This window comes from Larus michahellis, chromosome 8 (genome assembly GCF_964199755.1).
Source record: "Larus michahellis chromosome 8, bLarMic1.1, whole genome shotgun sequence".
Taxonomy (NCBI): domain Eukaryota; kingdom Metazoa; phylum Chordata; class Aves; order Charadriiformes; family Laridae; genus Larus; species Larus michahellis.
Genome location: NC_133903.1, coordinates 3,002,712 through 3,021,425, shown reverse-complemented (window position 1 = coordinate 3,021,425; position 18,714 = coordinate 3,002,712). Strand labels below are relative to the sequence as shown.

At 44.8% G+C, this 18,714-nt stretch overlaps 1 protein-coding gene across 10 annotated transcripts in view; it reads left to right on the top strand.

Moving 5' to 3' along the window:
• The window catches only part of MAD1L1 (mitotic arrest deficient 1 like 1), a 372,969-nt gene that overhangs the window by 230,208 nt on the left and 124,047 nt on the right, over positions 1-18,714 (top strand). For all 10 annotated transcript variants that reach the window (XR_012588676.1, XR_012588677.1, XR_012588678.1 and 7 more), the window contains one exon: positions 17,290-17,494. Coding sequence is in view for 7 of the 10 variants with exons in the window: in XM_074597442.1 (XP_074453543.1) it covers positions 17,290-17,494 (205 nt within the window). In the remaining 3 variants the exon portion in view is untranslated. The remainder of the gene's footprint in view (positions 1-17,289; positions 17,495-18,714) is intronic.

The window sequence follows — 18,714 nt, the reverse complement described above, 5'->3', positions numbered from 1 at the left end:
GGGCTGGCATACAAAGCAGTCGTGTTAGCACGGGGGAGCCAGGACTAATGGGGAACAAGGCTGGGAACAGAAGACAGAGAAATATGGCAGAATAAGATTCATTAGGGATCAGATTCAATAACTGTAAAATGATGAGAAGTTTATGATCAAAGGCTTACTTCAAGCATTTTAATGACACAGTCATTTAATCCGTTTAAAGCAGATAGATAAGGAGTTAAGTGAAATCTACAGCAGTCGTCTTTCTGAGCTGTTTATGAACCTGTTAGAGGCTACAGATCACTGTGAAAGGCCCAGGATGGATGCCTGCTCTAGTAATTGGGTAGTACGTAACGGGCTACCAGTCTTTACAGGCCGATTTACATGTGAGGTCGGTAAAACTTAATGCAAAGGCTTGTGGTTTGTCTTAGAAGCCTGTGTGGTTCCTCAGCTATTTTTAACGTGTATGTTACTTGCACGAGTCCTGAATGAAGGAAAGGGCAGAATTGTTTTAAAACCTTTCTGTGCCAGGGTATGTAATTCCCAGAGGTGTCTCTCCTCTGGAAGGAGCATCAGTACAGGCTGTTGTAGTGACAAGGTTCAGATGGGCTCTGACACATGAACCACCGTGTCAACTGCCATAGGAATTACACATCTGAAGAAAACCGGTGGGGTCAAGGGGGCACAGAAATTGGTCCTCATCTTTTCCTTCCACTGTTGGACTTCTGCCACCCTCCATCCCTCTCCTGCTTAGTTAACTTCCCCCCCAGCTTTTCTCCCCAAACACTTAAAAGCTCTGTTGGGACAGTTGGATAGCGTGTTGGACACTTTGCTGCATGTGCTCACGGACACACTCTCAATCTCTCCTCTCTAGCTTGTAGCCGCCTGGCCACTATGAATTGCTTGAAGCCAATTACAGCTGGAGTGCTGTGTGTGTCGCCAGACTGCACCTTTTTCTGGTTCTCAAGTAGTTGTTCTCCCCTTCGGAACTCCTCTCCCGACCCACAGCCGGGTTTATAATGCAGCAAACATCTCCTACGCCCCACACACCCATTCAGCAAAGGAGCACTTCCATTAAACACCCCGTCTCTGCACACACACTTCCCACAGCTGCGGAGAAGCAAGCAGAGGGGGCTCTTTCTCTACTCACCGCTCGAGGCTGGTTGAGCTGCTGGAAGCAAAGTCGTCGCCGCTGCTGCGTTGTTGAAGGCCGTGTTACAGCCCCGGCCGTGCGAAATGCAGACACAGCGGCAGAGTTGGTATCAAGCTGGTAGGTAACAGGGAGAATTTCCAAGGGCTCTAGGCCATCTTGTTTTCTACTTGCACAGAAAGTTGCTGTCCTGCAGTGGTATTGATTAGTTTTAAAATAGGGAAGTGATAAATGGAGATTTCAGGTGGTTCTGGTAGATGTGACTGCAGTGGATGGAGGTGTTTAGATTGAGCCTGGAATATCATCCCCTACCTCATGCTGGTGTTTTTGCCCATCCCAGGAGGGATGCGCTGACGTCTGGAAGCAGCGTGGTCCCGTGGAGGGGCCTTCTCAGCTCTCTCTGCTTGTGCTTTGCACAGGAACAGTCTCCATCCTCTTATTCCAGCTTCTCTCCCCCACAGAATCTCAAAGATCATCCCTTTGTGCGGCGGTGTTTGGGGGGCCTGTCACAGCTGCTCCAAGGGTTGGGCATGGTTGAGGGAGCCCAGCTGAGGCTGAGCATGGCAAATCCTGTGCAGCGTGCCATGGCCGCCAGGCTCTAGATCAGATTTTAAGCAGCCTTGGGCCCACTGTCTTGTCTGTACGTTCCCATTTCCTGAGAGAGAATTGGGAAATATTTTGCTTGTTTGGAAATAAGTAACATTCGTCTTTAAAATTTTAGCACTAGCAGCCGTGTCTCTCGTTACTCTGCTCCCCTGTTGCTCTTCAGTGTCCCTGTGTTTCTTCAGCTACTGTTCTTTCCCAAGAGCTTAGAGACTGAGCACTTGAGAGCTCACTTGTAGGGAGAAATAGATAAAAAGCTGGATTTTAATCCACCTTCTGCCTCCAAGTACCTTGTTCTTTAAGGGTGCCTGTTGCACACTATTTTCACCTGACTATTTGAGTGGTGAGAGTGATGTGGACTAGCGGCAGATGCCCAGACGGGGGCTGGCAGTGCAGCACAGCGACCTGCACACAATGAGAGTAGTTTCTCACTTCCAACCCTGTGTCAGGGACACAGGAACGAGTTGGTGATCTCCTGAAAGCAAAGGTTGGCTGGTTGCTGAGATGCTCGCTACGCTGTGGTAGCACCCCAGCAAACCCCATCCCTGGCAGAAGCACAGATCAGCCATACAGTTGCCATAAGCAAAAAAACCCAGGGCTCAAGCTTTCTTGTTCACTTAGTTATAAATATTTGGTCAAGTAAGCTTATTTATGAAAAAGTAAAACCTCCCACTTAAATGTTCATGAGGTGGAGAGGCAGCACAGCAGCAGTGAGAGGAAGATGGTGGTGGTAACACCAAAGGGGTTGGGGATGGGGCTGGTTTTATCGACTGTGCCTGGGTCTGGCAGGCAATAAGGAAGGAGATGATACAAATCCCAGCTCTGTTGTGGGTATGACAGGGTGTGAGTAAGTGACTTCTGTGGAATTTATGGATAATTGCCTTGAGGCCCAGTCCCTTGTGCTGCAAAGAAGATGCTCAGGGCTGTAGCAGCCCTTGTTGGCGCAGTGTGGTTTGGAGAACACGGCGGGAGGAAAACAATTCAATTTTGAAAGAAAATGGTTTTGCACTAACAAATTTCCTTTGACCAACACCTGTCTAAACCCACCAGATTTGGTACATTGTCAGAGTGGCTGGACCTGAGCAGCTTTGGCCCATTTTGGACACAGCTGATGGATCTTGGCAGCAGTCGAGCCCTTGGGGCCACGTGCTCCTGCCAAGGCAGTGGCATGGACTGCCCAACCTGGGAACCCAACATCTGCTGACCGTCTCACCTGGCAGAGCAGTGCTCCTGATTTCACCGGTCCTTCACCTGGTGGTGCTTCGTTTTGAATAGGAGACTATCTCGTCGAACAGCTTTTGAGAGAGGCAAACACATTTGTGTGTGGTTTAACTTAATATACAGGCTGCAGAGCTGAAGTGAAGGCACTGATCAGTTCTTACAGTCGAGATAGCATTCAGAAAACAAATTAGAGTTTGCAGTTGGTAAGGATCCAGGCAGAATTCATAAAATTGAATAGTATTCTCAAGTTCAACATGGACAAGCACATTACTGATCCAGAGGAAGCAGGCGTGTGTTGAGGAATTGGGGTTGTTTGGGATTTTTTCTTTTTTGTATTGACAGGCACCACGTTACGGGCTCCTGTAGGGCTTTTTAAATGTGGGTTAGAATTACCAGCACTGGCTAGGAGGTAGCTGCGGGGAACCAAGCTTGAGATTAGTGGCCCAGGTTTATCTATTACAAAAGACCAGTTTGTAGCTGACTGCTGAAGATGGCTTTCTCAGTGTGCCAGCTCCTGATGTTCCAGGTGTTTCCTGAGCAAAACCATGATTATTTATCTATCTGAACCTCTGCTTGATGGACATGAAGAGCCACAGCGATGTTATTGTTACCATAACATGTGCGTGCTGGAACAGAGATAGCCTGAGATTACAGGAGTAAATTGTGCTGGCTCAAGCTGTTTGCTTCCTGCTCCTCTTCCACTCTGCAGTCCTTCCTTCAGGTCCTCGTTGTTCCCAAAGATGCTCAAAATTAGAGGGCAGATGCTGCCTTCAGAGTCCCAGATGAATCACAGAATGGTAGGGGTTGGAAGGGACTTCTGAAGATCATCTAGTCCAACCCCCTGCCAGAGCAGGGTCACCCGGAGCAGGTGGGCGGCTTTGGAAGGTGGATGGGTGACTGGCAGCAGGATGTTAGATGGGAACGTGAGAAACAGTTTGCTAAAGCTCTGGCTTTAATGAAGATGAACATGTGTGCAGAATGGTTATTTTACAAGGAACGTGTATATACATGGTCAAGAGGGATGTACGTAGAGATGTGTTCGTGTTTTGTGACTTCTTTTCTTGAGCTTTCACATCTCAATCCATCCTTGTTTCTCTCTTCACAATCGCCCAGAAAGTAGAAGTCTCCCTAAATTAAATTTATTCCCTTTAAATCAGGAGAGAGACTCCCTGACTTAAAGCCTGTTGACCAAGGAAGATGGCAGGTGACAAACCTGTTTCCATTCTCTGTTTTTTTTGTGTTCTAATCACCAAATAACCCTTGTCGTTTTCCAATGAGCTGGCTTACATCTGTATGGATCAGCATGCGCGTGTTCAAGTTGTCGTTATGACTGTGAAAAAGACATTTCCTTTAGGGAAAAAAAGCACAATCTCAGTGGCTGTATCTTAAGTGTCATTCTGCTTTTCCATCACCTGAGGATTTGAGCAGCTCTGCCACTCTGAAATATTAAAATGAACATAGATTTGAAAGTATTTTTATATTTAGAGGCATTGATTCTAATATAATTTCTCTACAAATTAAAACTCTCCTTGAAAAAGATTAAACTGTCAGTGATAACATCTAGGTTCTTGTTATGTCTAAGAGGAATAAATGCTGAAGTTACAGAATTGTCTGGAGGCTTAGAAAGTAAGAGGAGGAATTAACGATATGAGAGAGAATGGATGAAAGTATTGGATAACACTTTTTTTGAGTTGAAGGAAGTGGAATGAGTTGAATTAAGAGGTTTACGCCAAAAAAGAATACCCGCTTAGTCTGATCTGCTATATAACACAAAAAATACAGTTTTACTTAGAGAAATCTCTACCTAGTCACTCGTGGGTGCTCGACAGCCTCTTTTTAATAAGATATCAAATATTTATTTAAAGATACTAAGCAATGTATTGGTTTCCCTGGTCAGCCATCCCTATTAAAAATACATATTATTTCCAGTTCGCTGACTTCACCATGAGCTATTGGGTTCTCTCTATGCTTTTGTTTGCTGCATTAAAGAACCGTCTAGTGTCAGATTTCCACCGAAGACCCTGATCAAATTGCTTCAGCCTTCTCCATAGTAAATGAAATAGTTTGATTTCCATTCATTTCTCATTGTACGACGTGTTTTTCAGACCATGAATCATTCATGGAAATCTTCTCACAACTTTCTTTAATTTTCAACAGCCCTCTTACGCATGCACCTCACCGGGATGCATTATCGCTGTAGTGGTCTCATCAATGCTGCATTCAGAGACAATATTGTTTCTCTAGTGCTACTCATAGGTACGCAAAGATTCTCGCTGTTCCCTGGGTTTTTTCTCCCCGCAGCATTAAATTGGAGGTAACCCTTAGTTATTAACCATGGCCAAAAGCCCTCCTCGCAGGCATCGTCTTCCAGAAAGTACCTGCTGTGTTGTATACCTGCGACTGTATTCTGCGCTTCGGGATGTCTCGGGATGCATTTGAATTCATGAGGAATGATTGTGCCCAGCACAATCAGATTTATGAGCTATCTTTGTGGGCTTTGTTGTTTGCTACAATTCTGCCTTTGTGTTATCTGCATATTTTAGTAAGGATTTATTATTTTCTTATGTCTCTTAGAGAATGTATGCTGCATACGATTGGCCGAAGAAGCAATTCTTATTGGAAGTAAATGGGAAATGTCACTATTAGATCATCAGCTTTTGGGCCATTTAAAAAGTGCCGCAGTCTGATATTGCATCATGCTAGGTTTAAAAGAAAATGCGATTTTGGTACCGAGGCAAATATTTTACAGAATTCCTATTCTGTTATGTCAACACAGTTATCTTCATTAACTAGACTTGAAATCTCTTCAAGTCTATTTGACAAGACCTGTTTTCCATGAAATTGTGTTACTTGCTTTTGCTGATCTTCTTCTTCTAATGGAGTTATGTATCAGTCCTGTCTTGCCAGTTAAGGGGATTCAGTTTGCCGCATTCTGGAAGCTTCATGAAAAGTGAACAAGGCAGCAGATAACTTGATCTGTAGGAGGGTAGCTGGTTAATCTCATTTTTCGGTCTTCACAGTCTATTCAGCAGCCAGTGCTGTCTCATTCCGACTGCAGTAAATGCAAAATGTGCAGATCAATACTGCCGATGGGTGATTAGTAATTTGCAAACTTCAGTAAGTGAATTCATCCGATTCAAGGCTTTAAGTTGGAGAAGAAAGTAGAGGAGGAGAGATTGAGTGGGCTGAAATAACAGAAACGGATATTTCCTCTCAAGTGAAATGTAAGCATTGTTGAGCTCTGTTAAGCAGGACGCTGGCAGAGATCTGTACTCCTTTCACAGCGATTACAGAAAATAATATTTTTTTCCAAAATCACTAACATCAAATGTGCTTTTCCCTTATCACCTCTCTTGATCTTTTTTTTTTTTTTTTTCCCCGCTGTTGACCTGCTGGAGGATAAGAATGTATAAATTTATGCAAGTGAGATTTTTATCCTTATTCTTGAGGCCACTTTTTGCTGGTTCAGGCAGATGAATTCTAAGGTGCTCCTCTACTGTTCAGCATCAGTTTCAGGCAGAAACTCCCTGATTTCTGTCACTACATCCCAAATGCATCAAAGACTGTTTGGGAGTTCTGCCGGTGAAAGCAGCTCAGAATAAATGCCTTTAGCTGCCTGGGAGAACCTGCGTGCTGCTGAGGGTGGCAGCTGAAGTAGCAGTAATTTTAAGGTATTAAAACTGCATTAAAAACAAAACAGTAACGGAAATATGAAAAAGGACCAGGTGATTGCTGCAAAAGCCTAATGAAGGAATAATGCATTCCTCCATAGCAAATGTGATCAGAACCCTGAAGGTCGGTGTGATTGTGTGCCTGAAGATGCCGTCTGAAAATCCATAGTTAGCGAAGTACGAAAAGGACGTCTTTTGGGTTTGCTCAAAAAAAATTGAAAAGGCGCCTTCTCAACTGCAGCTAGTCTGTGTTTCTGAGTTATGAATGTGCTGTCTAATTAAAACTTAATGGGAAAGAAGTAACTACCGCAGGGCAGGAGCATGTAGCGATAGCTGTTGTGTAAGGCTGAGCTGGCCTCTCCTCGGTGGTTTGTTACATGAAGGCTGGAGAACTGCTTTCCCACTGAGAAACACTAGAAAACTAGATTTTCCCCTCATTCACAATTTTCTTTCATAAAAATGTTGTGATTCATGTTGACGATGAGGAAAGCGAGGATAAAAATCAAAGCCTGAGTTTTATGCAGCAGGAAGTACTGAGTTTTGGATGAGGGTTTGTAGGTTCTTAACAGTTTATAGGTTGACCTGGCACTCGTAATTCTGGGAAAACTTGGCAGTAAAATTTGAAATCATTGCCCCTTCACATCTCTGTGCAAAATGTGCTTGTCACTCTCCACTCCATTAGCATGGTGAAGTAAAACTGGTGAAATAAAATCCAACAGGAGACAGGACAGTTGTATTTCAGACCATTAAGTTGTGCACTGATGTCCAGACAGTTCTGTGTCTCCCAAATATATTTCAAGAGAGATTCAAATCGGTTTTGGCTCAACTTTGTGGCAGTCTAAGCTTGAATAAAGAGGATGTGTTGTTGGAGATGAATTGATATAAGGCAGGTTTAGCATGTTGACAGAGTCATTTTGCTAACGGGCCGGTGATCCCAGTGTGACGTTCCTAAGCGTTTTCTCATATCGTTGGTTCAAATTGCATTTAAGAAAAAATGGATGAATAGTAGCTCAAGCTTTGCAGGCAACCAAGAAGCGTTTTCCCCCAGCGGAAACCAAGGAAGTGTATGTAAGCCGATGGTTGTGCTGATACACGTCCCCCGCGGGGATAGCCTCATGCAGGACAGGGGGTGTGACAAGGGGGGGATGTAGCTTATGTCACCTACAGCGGTGCAGCACAAATCGAAAAACCTGCCCTTGTGCCAGGAATGTTTTTCTCTGTGTCATGGGAGTAGAAGGATTTGAACTCAGACTTTTCTCCATAGACAAGGCTCAGGTGGATCCCTTGGGCCGTCCGCACGGTGCGGATGGCTGCTCCTCCTCTTACCCTGCTGCATTACAGCTTGAAATGCCCCTTCTCGGCCCAGGAATTTATTCCCCTATGGAGACTTTCCGGGTCTCCTCACTACAATGGGTAAAGGAAAACCAAGTCACCAGCTCTTGCTTTCTCAGGCCCTACGTAACTAGTGAGGGGTATTGATTTCGTTTTGATGTGATGTAGTTTATAAATATGCATGAGGATTTAGGGTTATTTAACTGTGCTTTTTAATTCTCTTTGCATTGCTGACTCTTCCAGTCGAGGGTTTCTTTGTATGCACAGCAAGCGGCTCCGTGACAGCCCTGTTCTCACTGCCTGGGACCTCTAATGTTTGTTAATCCCAGGTCTGTAGAAACTTTTAATGTTCAAAGAATAAGAGGACACAAAACGATGCCCTTCTGCACAGGGACCAAGGGAGCAGAGTCAGGTCCCAGGTAAGGAAGCCTGGGGCCAAAAGGCAATCATCCCCGAGCAGGGAGGATGAGGGAGATGGAGGAGACCTTTTCCATGCTCCTGGAGAAGGGGAAAAGAGCTCTTTTCATCAGGGATCCTACAACTTGCTTAAATAAAGTAAGTAACCTGATCAAATGGTGAAAAAGGAGGGAAAATCAAACATTTGCCTATTTGCCCTGAGGAGTTAGAAGCGAATGTACCCTCTGAATCGATACTTGGATGTTTTAGATACTCAGGTCTCTCACTTGAAAAAGAGCAGAGCAAACAGAAGAGGGTTCTGCATATTCAACACATCTGAGTGGAACTGCAGTGACTCTTTCTGGTGAATAATGTAGGGAGCTATATGGATAATGAAGAAAGGTATGTACACGTACAGACATTTTTCTGAGATGTTGGAAGCTCCCTGCTTGCCCTCTCACTTCTCCCTCTACCAAATTATCCATTACTAGAGAAATTTCCTCCTGGTACTGGTTGGACGTTGAGGCGGTACTGGGGAGATGAGCTCTCCCCACGGGCAAGCTGTGTCAAGGCAAACACTGCATCGCTGAGAGGTGACTGTGACAAAAAAAATAAAAATTGGCAATTCTTCTCTAGCTCCTCTTCCCCTCGGTGTGTTGCAGGACATGTTTTGTTTTCGGCCAAGCAGAAGGCGCGTGGGAGGCGATAACCTCTCGCAGCGAGAGGCTGCAGGGGAGCTTGTTTAACCTGGAGCACGTTTTCTATAAAACCCACTCAGACACTGCCCGGCTGCTGGAGGAGACTGTCAGAAACGAGTCCTCCAAACCATTTGCGTCTGTCACAGTTTCTGTATGATGTGAAAGGGAACTTGACTTGCTCTTTAAGTGGAACGGCTTCCAGCTGGAGGCAGGGAGTCTGTTAATGATGGTGGGTTCGCTCGGCGGTACGGCCAGGACCGAGGGTGCGCGCTCAATCACGGAAAGGCAGCAGAGCTGTTCAGGGTTTGCTTTGTACCCTGCTAGGTCAGAGTTATACATGCAAGGACATATAATAGTACTTTTATATGCATTAAATTACAGGATCAAAACGTCGTGGTGTACTTGAGGCCGTCGGGAAGTTTCAGCGTTGCAGTTAATGCTGCGGTGGTTGACCTCAGCGACCAGCCGATGCGATGTGTTTGCTGTGTAAATCCGTGCCCTGACTGACAGCTCTTCTTGTCGCTCACTTTTCAGGCTTGTATATGCTCAGCTGAATTTTGATGCGTCCTGCCATCGCATCAGATCACGAAGGCAGCGGCCTTTTACATAATTTCTAATTATTCATGTTTCTTTTTATATAAGATACTATCTAAAAAAACACCCCTAGAGGTTTTGCTCTTTGTTAATTAGATATATTAACTGGAAAATCTTATTACATTGCAGTTTTGCTTTCCTTTGTGAAAAGCCTTGGAAGAGAGACCTTTGGTATTGTACTTTACTCTGACTCTTCCCGTCCTGTTTGAATAGCGAGGGTTCCAGGCTGGCACAGCCCATCCGTGCTGCTTTTCTTCTCTGGGATCTGCCCTTGAAATCCCATCTGAAATCATTCCGGAGTAGAGCTTTGCATGGAAACACAGAATTATGAAGACATGAAAGCAAGATTTATAGAGCATTGTTAGGAGGGCAAGCTTTGAGTGGTTGAATGTCTGGACTGGAGTAAATACTACAAGAAACCTCACTTCAAGTATCTTCTGTTTTTCTGGTCTATTCGTACAGTATCCGCATGTACACGTTGCATGCAGAATAAAAAAACAGAGCAGCAAAGTAGTAGTTAATTTTTTTTAAAACTATGTGTACTTCTCTTGAAAAGCTAGGCTTGGTCTGACACTTCTCAACAGTATTCTTAACCAAAGGTGACTTCATTTGTATGGGAAAGTTGATAAAATGTTTTTTTGAAATTCAGATCTACGAGAGCCAGCATTTCTCACCATGAAGTTAAGTCTTATCTCTCAAAAAGAATGTTTATAACTCAAACTATAAGCTCTTTGGGGCTGTTTTCAGACCTTATGCGCTTTTTATTTTCAGTGTCTTTATCAGAGGTTTTTGAACCATAACAGGTCTCCTCTGCACGCTACCAGAGTGTAAATAATAACAACTTTTTATAGACTTTATTCTCTGCAAAGACGGGAATCCTTGACTTGAAAAATCTGGTGTAGAAACCCTGGAATTCAAATCTCCGGGTGGTAACAAACCGTCCTAGAGCAGACTGTGATTTCCTTCCATTTCAGTAAAAGGACGAGCAGCAATTGAAAAGGACAGTGCACACTTGAATGCATTTTTTTTTCTTCTAGATTATCCCAACTCCATGCCATTCCACGTCTTGCTGTCCTGACTCTTAACCTTCTTGTCACGTTTGTTTGCATCCCAGACCTCATCCGAATGCCTCGCTCAATGCAAATTATAGTCTCGCATCCTCCAGGGGATAATGCATTTGAAAGTGGGTATGGAGAAAAGATCTCCTTTTTAAAACCGTACCTGAAAGGCTTCAGCACCGCTGGTGAGACATTTTATTTTATTACTGGTATTGCAGCGGTGCCCAAAATGCGTTACATGTTGTACCAGAAGATATGGTCTGGCGTTAGAGCAGTGTGATTAGGGTGATTAGAGCTTTTTTGTCTGCGATACATCCTAACTCCAACTGCTTCTCTGTCTCATTGCTAATTTGCTGTGGATGCTGCGGTAAAAGAGGGCCATAGGGAGGAATATCAATGAGTATGTGTAGAGCGCAGACCAGCTCAGGGAGGAAAAGAAAAAGCCCTGTAGAAGTTCTCGTGGGAGGAGCAGCTGTTCCAGGTGTTGGAGGTGACATTATTGATGGGGTAGGGAAGGTGATGTAGGATTACTCATGTCACTGCATGTGAGGGTAAGGATCTGAAGTATAGAGGGGTTACTGGGGGTGAAGATGAACACAGGTTATCTTCACCTCTGCTGAGGGACCAGGTTTCCCCATCTAAATATTAGATTTCCCATCTAAATATTCCAAATCATGAATCATCTTCTGATCAGCCTCCTAAGCAGTGATTCTGTCTCATGTCTCTATCTTTGGAGGAATTCAGGGTGTGCCACTTTTGTTTTAGTCCAGGCCTTACCAAAATTTACAGCCAGTCTGTGCTTGCAGTCAGCAAGTGGCATCTTCTGCTTAAGAGCTACAAGGTTCAATTTTGGACTTTCACCACATGCAGATACCCAGTTATCTGCCGTGTGTTAGTGTTCACAATTTAAGCTACTTTCTGCCTAGAAGAGGTAGCAAATGGAAGCAAGAGCATTCCCTGGCCAGTTGGATGCTTTTCAAACACCACCCCTTCCACCATCCCTCCAACTGATGCTTTTATGTTTTATATCTGTATTTAAGAAACTTTCCCATCTGTCTCCTGCAGATAGATGCAGTCTTTATTTCGGATGTTCTTCCAAGGTAGCTACCGCCCCATTATTTCTTTAAAGCTGATACAATCTACTAAGCTCCTTAGATTGTTTCTGTTTAAGTTCCCTGATACTGAATAATGTGTCCCACTCCGGAAACCTTGGAGACTTTTCTCTTAAGAAGTCAGCATGGAAACAAATTCCTTAGCTAAGAAAGCAGCAGCGTGTATTGCTTGTATTTGGGTGGCGCTCACTGTGTGCGAGAGTCGCACAAAGAAGAAATGGTCCTTTCCTTGAAGAGCTTCCAATCGTCAGCCTTTTCTCAGCAGGGGCAAGCACAAGCTGTTGCATTGCAAGCGAGGAGCGATTCAACTCAGCTGTCCATATGCTCCGCCAGAATTTATTGTGCTGCTCAGAAATCACAGTCTTTTAAGGTTGATAGACATCAGGACTATGAAAAAATAAGGCACTTAAGTGCATGTCAGCCTCATCTACGGGTTTCGACTGCTTTGTTTTCAAACGCGTTCAACAGGAGGAGCCTACGAAGATGTGAAGCCAGTTGAAAATCCTTGGCAGTGCTCGCTGACATTGTATCCTGACAGTCATTGCCTCCTTGGGACGTATGAACTTCTTTAATTTCATTAGTGATGTTAGATAAACGTATTCACAACAGTTGGGTCTATTCCCTTTGCTACCAGTTCTACCTTCTGATTAGAAATATCTGCAGTAGATGAATAGATCTTAAATGGAGTTGTTAAGCACTGAATGTTTCATCAAATGTAAAGTAGTCCGCGTGGTTTTAAGTACTTTATTCTCACCTGTGGGCCTGTGAAAGTGAGTCGAGTAGAGAGAAAAGCTTTTATAGCTCTTGGAGAAACACATCCCTGAATTGGGACTGTGCGGTTTTCAAAGAACCAGGAGGAGAGATGCCAGAATAAGTTCAGCCCTTTTCAAGATGCTGTCACTGGCAGCTTTCATTGTTCTTCTAAACAACTCCTCTTCTAAAGGAAAAGTTTCTGTTTTTCAGAGATTAAAGCAATCCTGTCTTCGTTCATTGCTTCGTCACTTGACTGATTCTTCCCTAATGGGGAGATTACTTAGGAAGTTTTTGAGCTATAATTTCAACATGTAGACCAACATACTGACTGTTTGCCGATAATACAGTTTTAAAAAATGACACGTAGCATCAGCACAATTATCTCCTCGGGGTGTTTTTTTTTCAAGCTGCGAGATGGAAGCGGGAAGGAAGGCAGCAGCGTCTGACTCGAGCCTGTACCTCTGTTCTAGATGGCAAATTGGCCCTGTTGCAAATTCTCTTTTCCATAGTCTTTTGTCAGAAAGTTTATTGATAGACAGAGTCTTACTAAATAGTTCTGCCACGTCCCAGTGTGTGTTTGCAACATATTGCATTAAGACAATATTTGTGTGTTGCATCTGCAGTGTCTGTCACATAATGGCTGCGCGATCGGGAGAGAAATGGTGGGATGGTTCTTCCCGGTGGTCGATGAGAGAGTTTCCCTTGTGCGTACCCTGGGGCATGTGTTTGGAAGGCTGAGGATAATGCATCAAAACAACATTATTTCACAAATCGTAGAACATATTAACATGTGGAGTCAACAAATCATCTCTGTAAAATGTCCGGTGCCCTTCTGAGAGCACAAAAATGGTTTTGCTGCCTTAAGCACCAAATCAGCTAGTTAGCATCTTGCTTTCCAGGAATGAATAATTCACTGTGCCACTAAGTGTCAACCAGACTTGGTTGCAATCAATCAAAATATTTATTGCTTCCTCCTAAATTGAAGCTCTGTGTACATTTTTCTGACAAATCTGAATTACTGGCTCAATGTTATTCCTTGGAAGAAGAATCAATGAACGCCAGCAGTTCTCTCTACTTCAAGTTATTTACCCTTCAGCATCTCTACAATTTTAAATTTTTAAAGTATTGGGAAAAATAAGGGTAAGGAGGGCGTGCTGCTGGGAAACCAGTAGTAATGCATCATCTTTGCTCTCCGAGACACTGGCCGTGATGTGCTGATGAGCAGAACGATCCGCCAAGTTACCTCCTGAGTGAACCAGGGTGGCTTCCCAACAAAGAGACTCTACAGGTCATATATTGACTGCGTCCCCCAAATGGCTCGTATTTCTATATAAAGGCACCACGAGTTTAAGTGGATTTGGTTGATTCTCGCATTCAGGCCAAGTTTCCAAACCTGACACACACTTTCCACGCTTCTTGGAGAAACCAGGGATACATTACCATTTGGTGCAAGATGCTTTTTACCTCTGTTGAGCAATACCTCCTTGCCGGTGTTGGTTCAGCATGTGGAGCTGCTCCTGGGCAGTTGTTCTGGGAGTCCCAGCTCCTCTGTGGCCATCTCCTCTGTACCGCACCTTTCAAATGCCACTGTTTGGTCCTCCTCATCAGTGGCCCTAGATTACGAACAATTTTCTAAATGGACAAATCTTCTCCCAGTGCCTGAAACACTGTTTTCCAGGCTTCTGTTACATGGCTGAAAGGACAGAATTCTGGTCAGTGACATTGGTTTATTGTGAGGGGAAGAGCAGTTGATGCAGAAAACCAGCAATTTTACAATTTCCAGAGCTAAAGGGATTCCTGGAGGAGGTTGTTTTCTTTCTTTACTCCCTGGTTTCTTACCAGCATTAGGGTTTCATCTCCTTCAAATGCTAGTGAGATTTTAATGCGCTTCTTCTGTCTGTTATATTTAGCAGTTTCCAGCCATGGCTCTTCCTAGAGCCAACCTAAGTCACTCCCAACCTTCAGAAATTTGGAAGAACACTCCAAAAGACTGAAACTGTGATACCGTTTTGGCTGTCTGGTATTACAGACACAAGTGTCTGATCCCTTTCATCAGAAATTGGCTCTGGTCTGCACCGTTTCCATGGAAAGCTTCCTGCGTTTATTTGAAAATCCATGGGATGTCAGTGAATTTCCCGGAGACTTAAGTAATGCTCTGCTTGGTGCAACTGTGTAAGGCGACAGGACGGTCTGGTGGTGAGGAGGGTCATCTCTGAAGACAGGTTTTCTTTTCATTTCTGCCACAGTGCTGCTCGTGGGGACTCGAAATGGAGCCTGCATCTTTCCATGCCTCTGCTCCCCACATGTACCGCGTCTTCAGGCTTTGTTGTCTGATTTTTGGGCTTTAGGTGGTAGTTTCTTGTGGGGTTTGTACAGGACCTGGCACACTGGGATCCCTGTCCCACTTGGTTTCTTTAGCCATTACTATAATATAAACCAGCAGCACTAATATTTTAGCTGTAGGGAGAAATGTGCTGGTTTGATGTGTGCTGTGTAGAATAAAGAGAAAGCTCCTGCCCCTAGCCCAAAAATGAGAAGCGAGGCAAATACGTTAGTGATCTCCCAGACATGTTAGATGAGATGGACTCTGCCACAGCCTTCGTGTCTCATGGGTTTTTGAGAGATTTGCCTGTCTCAGTGTAGCTTCAGATTGACGTGCTCGGGAGAGCTGGTGAGCCCCGAAAATAAGGCCGAGTCCTAGTGCTGGGCATGATTTTTCAAGGGGGCATGTTCTAAAAGGAGAGGATAAATGGGCTGAAAGAGCTCTAAGAGCCAAAGCACTGCAGCTTCATGGCAGGGCTTTATAGAAAGGCCAGAGAGATGTTTTAAAAGAGTAAATAACCTGCAAAATAAGCAGCCTAGTGCAGCATGGGTTAAAGTGGTCCCAGCAGGAAGGTGGCCGCAGTCTCCAGGTTTGCGTGGCTTTCCTCCACACCGAGATCCTCCTGCCATCTCGAGATCCTCCTGCCGTCTCGTGCCGGTGCGTGAGGCTCTGCAGTGATGGCGCAGTACGAAAACGCAGGCGATCCCTGCGCTGGAGCCAGCGGGGTGGTGGCAACTGGGGTGAGGAGGTGTGATCCCTGCCTGACCTGGGTGCTGCAGCCCTTCAGCTCTTGTCAGAAATTCCAGGGTACCCGGCTGCTCCGTTCCGCAGCTCTGATTTTAAGAGCATCCTTTTGCCAGCTGGCGTAAACCCCGTTGCAAACTGCGGGGTTGAATCTCTTCCCTTGAAAGGCAAACACTAGAGTGAGGAGTGCCCTGGCCTACCTGCAAGAGCCCCGAAATGCAAATAGCACCAGAAATTAGATACCTGGCTGCGGAAACAGGTTTTAAAGGAGAACTGCAGTATGGTTCCTGCTAGGGTGCACTGGAACAGCTGTGAGATGTAGTGAGCATCGCATGTGAACTAAAAAGTGCCCAGCTGGCCCTTACCCATGGTCCGTCCCGCCCAGAAGAGCATCTCTGACCACAGTGATGGAACACTGTTTTGCGAGAGCCCACAAACTTGGCCACGCTCCCCAGCACTCTCCCAGCAGCCACAGACGCTGGAGGATGCGCCTCTGCCCTCCCCTGGCAGGGTCCAGTTACGGAGCTGTTGTCCATGACTTTGTCAAACCCATTTGTGAGCCAGCGCTACGCCTGCTGCCAGCCTCTGGAGCGGCCAGTTTCGGCAGTTCACTCCCTGCTGCGGGCAGAGGTGCTTTACGGTGCGTGGATGGAGTATTTTCAATAAAAGATATTTGGGAATGGGATCTTCTGGGGTCTCTCACCAGCAATGACCAGCAATTCAGGATGAAGTTGCTCAGTCTCTGCTCTGGTTTGCATGAAAAAAAAAACCCCACATAAAGTTCTAGCACGTCTTTAATGAAAATGAAGTGATAAAATTGGGATAATACCTACCTCATGCTGCTCTTGAGGGTTAATTAATGTTTACAAAATCACTTCAGGTCTTGAGATTTAATTGAAGGAAAAATATTACCATATAAAATGCCTTTTTATGCAGGCGCTGCTATAGGGTTTCAGCTGGGCAGAGTGCCGTGGAAGCCAGCATTAGCACATGCTTTACTACTTTTATGGTCGTGAGGCTTCCTGTAGTTTATATGAAAATTGTCTCTCTGAAATCACAAATGTAACATCAGTGTTTTCCTCTCACTTTGAAAGAATATTAATTTGCTATCTTAGGACTTGACTGACTATTTAAACTGCTACAAATACAACTCACCTCTGAGAAAAAAAGTATAAAATGAAATATCTGTTCGCTTACTTGGGACGAGCTGGTAGAACTTGCGAATGACTCCATCGTTGGAGTCATGTGGACATTGCTGGCTCGTAGGAGTAATAAATTAAGCTAGTCCTGCTGTCCTGCTGTAGTTTAAGGGTGTATCTGTGTGTTCATTATAATCTCCTGCTATCAAGAGATTTAAAATATAGCTATAAAACTTCATTTCTGGAGTTAAATTTAACTGTGGAGGTGTCAGCCAGGGAGCAAGCTCTATTGAGTGGGTTTTTTTGGTGGGTTTTTTTTTGAAAGAGAGAGTAGCGAGAGAAGGAGAAGCAATGCTGGGTTTGGCTGACTCCAGCTGCTGGAATAAAACATTATGACTGCATAATTGTCCCTTTTTCTGCTGTAACATTTTTCGCCTTTGCACAAAGAATAATACAGGTTGGGTGGACTCGGGGGTTGGATGAGTTACTCAGTTTGCTTCTGTTTTTTCTGCCACACAGGGTGACTATGACCCCAGCAGAACCAAAGTTCTTCATTTCAGTATGAACCCGATGAGCTTGGCCAAGCAGCAGCGCAAGGAGGAGCAGCAGCAGCTCCAGGAGGAATGTGAAAAGCTGAGGGAGCTGGTGAGGGTGCTCGAAGGAGGCGGCTCCGTCCCCGGGAATCTGGAAGGAGTTGGGAGTTTTCAGTCACAAGAAATTGCAGGTAGGCTGCTGGCTTCTTGTCGTGAAAATGCACTTATTCATCCGTAGTGCCAGAGGAGCTGACTGCAGAAGCAGATGGAGACATTGCAGACAGTCTGCTTGATGGAAGAGGGACGAGGAAAATGAAAAAAGCCGTTTGATGCAGGAGAGAGTGAATGGGTGGTGGCAATCCTGTGGCAGCTTGGTACAGAGGGTAGGTGGTAAGGATAAATAATAATAATCCATATCATTTACTCGTGATAAATGAAATACCAATACAACAGCCTTCATAGGCTGGTGCTGCCGATGGAGTAAAAGGAAATATTTCTTCCCTTTCAGGGCTGCTTTAGCCCTTGAGGTAGTACAGACAGCAGGAAATAACTTTCATAGCTGCAGAGAAGCAAGTGGTTGAAATCTTTTCAGACCTGGCTTAAAACAAATTAATATTGTTTATCAGTGTATATGTGCCCCATTAATCACAGCTACATTCAATACTCCATGAAAATAGAGTACATCTTTCACTGAGCTAAATACATTTCACAGAATCTGTGGCTCTCCTCCAGTACAGTCTGTCTTCCCTCCACATACCTGAACGAAACTTCTTAGTACAGTAACCCCAAAGTCGACACCTCCAGACATGCTCTCAGACTCTGTAAATCACGGTAAGGATATCAATAAAACGTGACCCATCACCTACACCACCACGAGGGGACCGGGCGGAGTCGAGTCATGCTACAGAGCCCAAGAGATCGCACTGCGGTAACTCTCTGGCATGTACCTTGCCCTCAAAACATTTTTGTTAGAGAAGAGAAAAATGAAAGAGAGCTGAAGGTCCGTGTGGAGGTAACCTGTGGTGTCCTCCAGCAGCACATACGTGGTCAGGGTCCAGAGGTCAGGATCCTCCCTCGGACAAGGCCGAGAGGGCAGAGCTTTCCTTGAAGGCCACGTGTGCTGGAGGCTTGAGACCCACAAAATGGCAGAGCCCTGGTTTAAAGAAAATACACAGAAGAAAATGCCTTTCACTGTTATGACACCAAAATTCTCTGAAAGTAGCTTGCTTGTTTTCCCATTGCTCAAACAATAGTACTTTATTACTGCTAAGAACGTGTTTGTTCCGGCATCTCCTAGTGGATTATGGTACTATATAGCCTTTAAAATACAACGGGCAGACGTGTAGATGGGGTGGTTTATAAAATGAAGAGCTGGCTGGATGTTAGAGGTACAGCGACAATTTGTCACTGT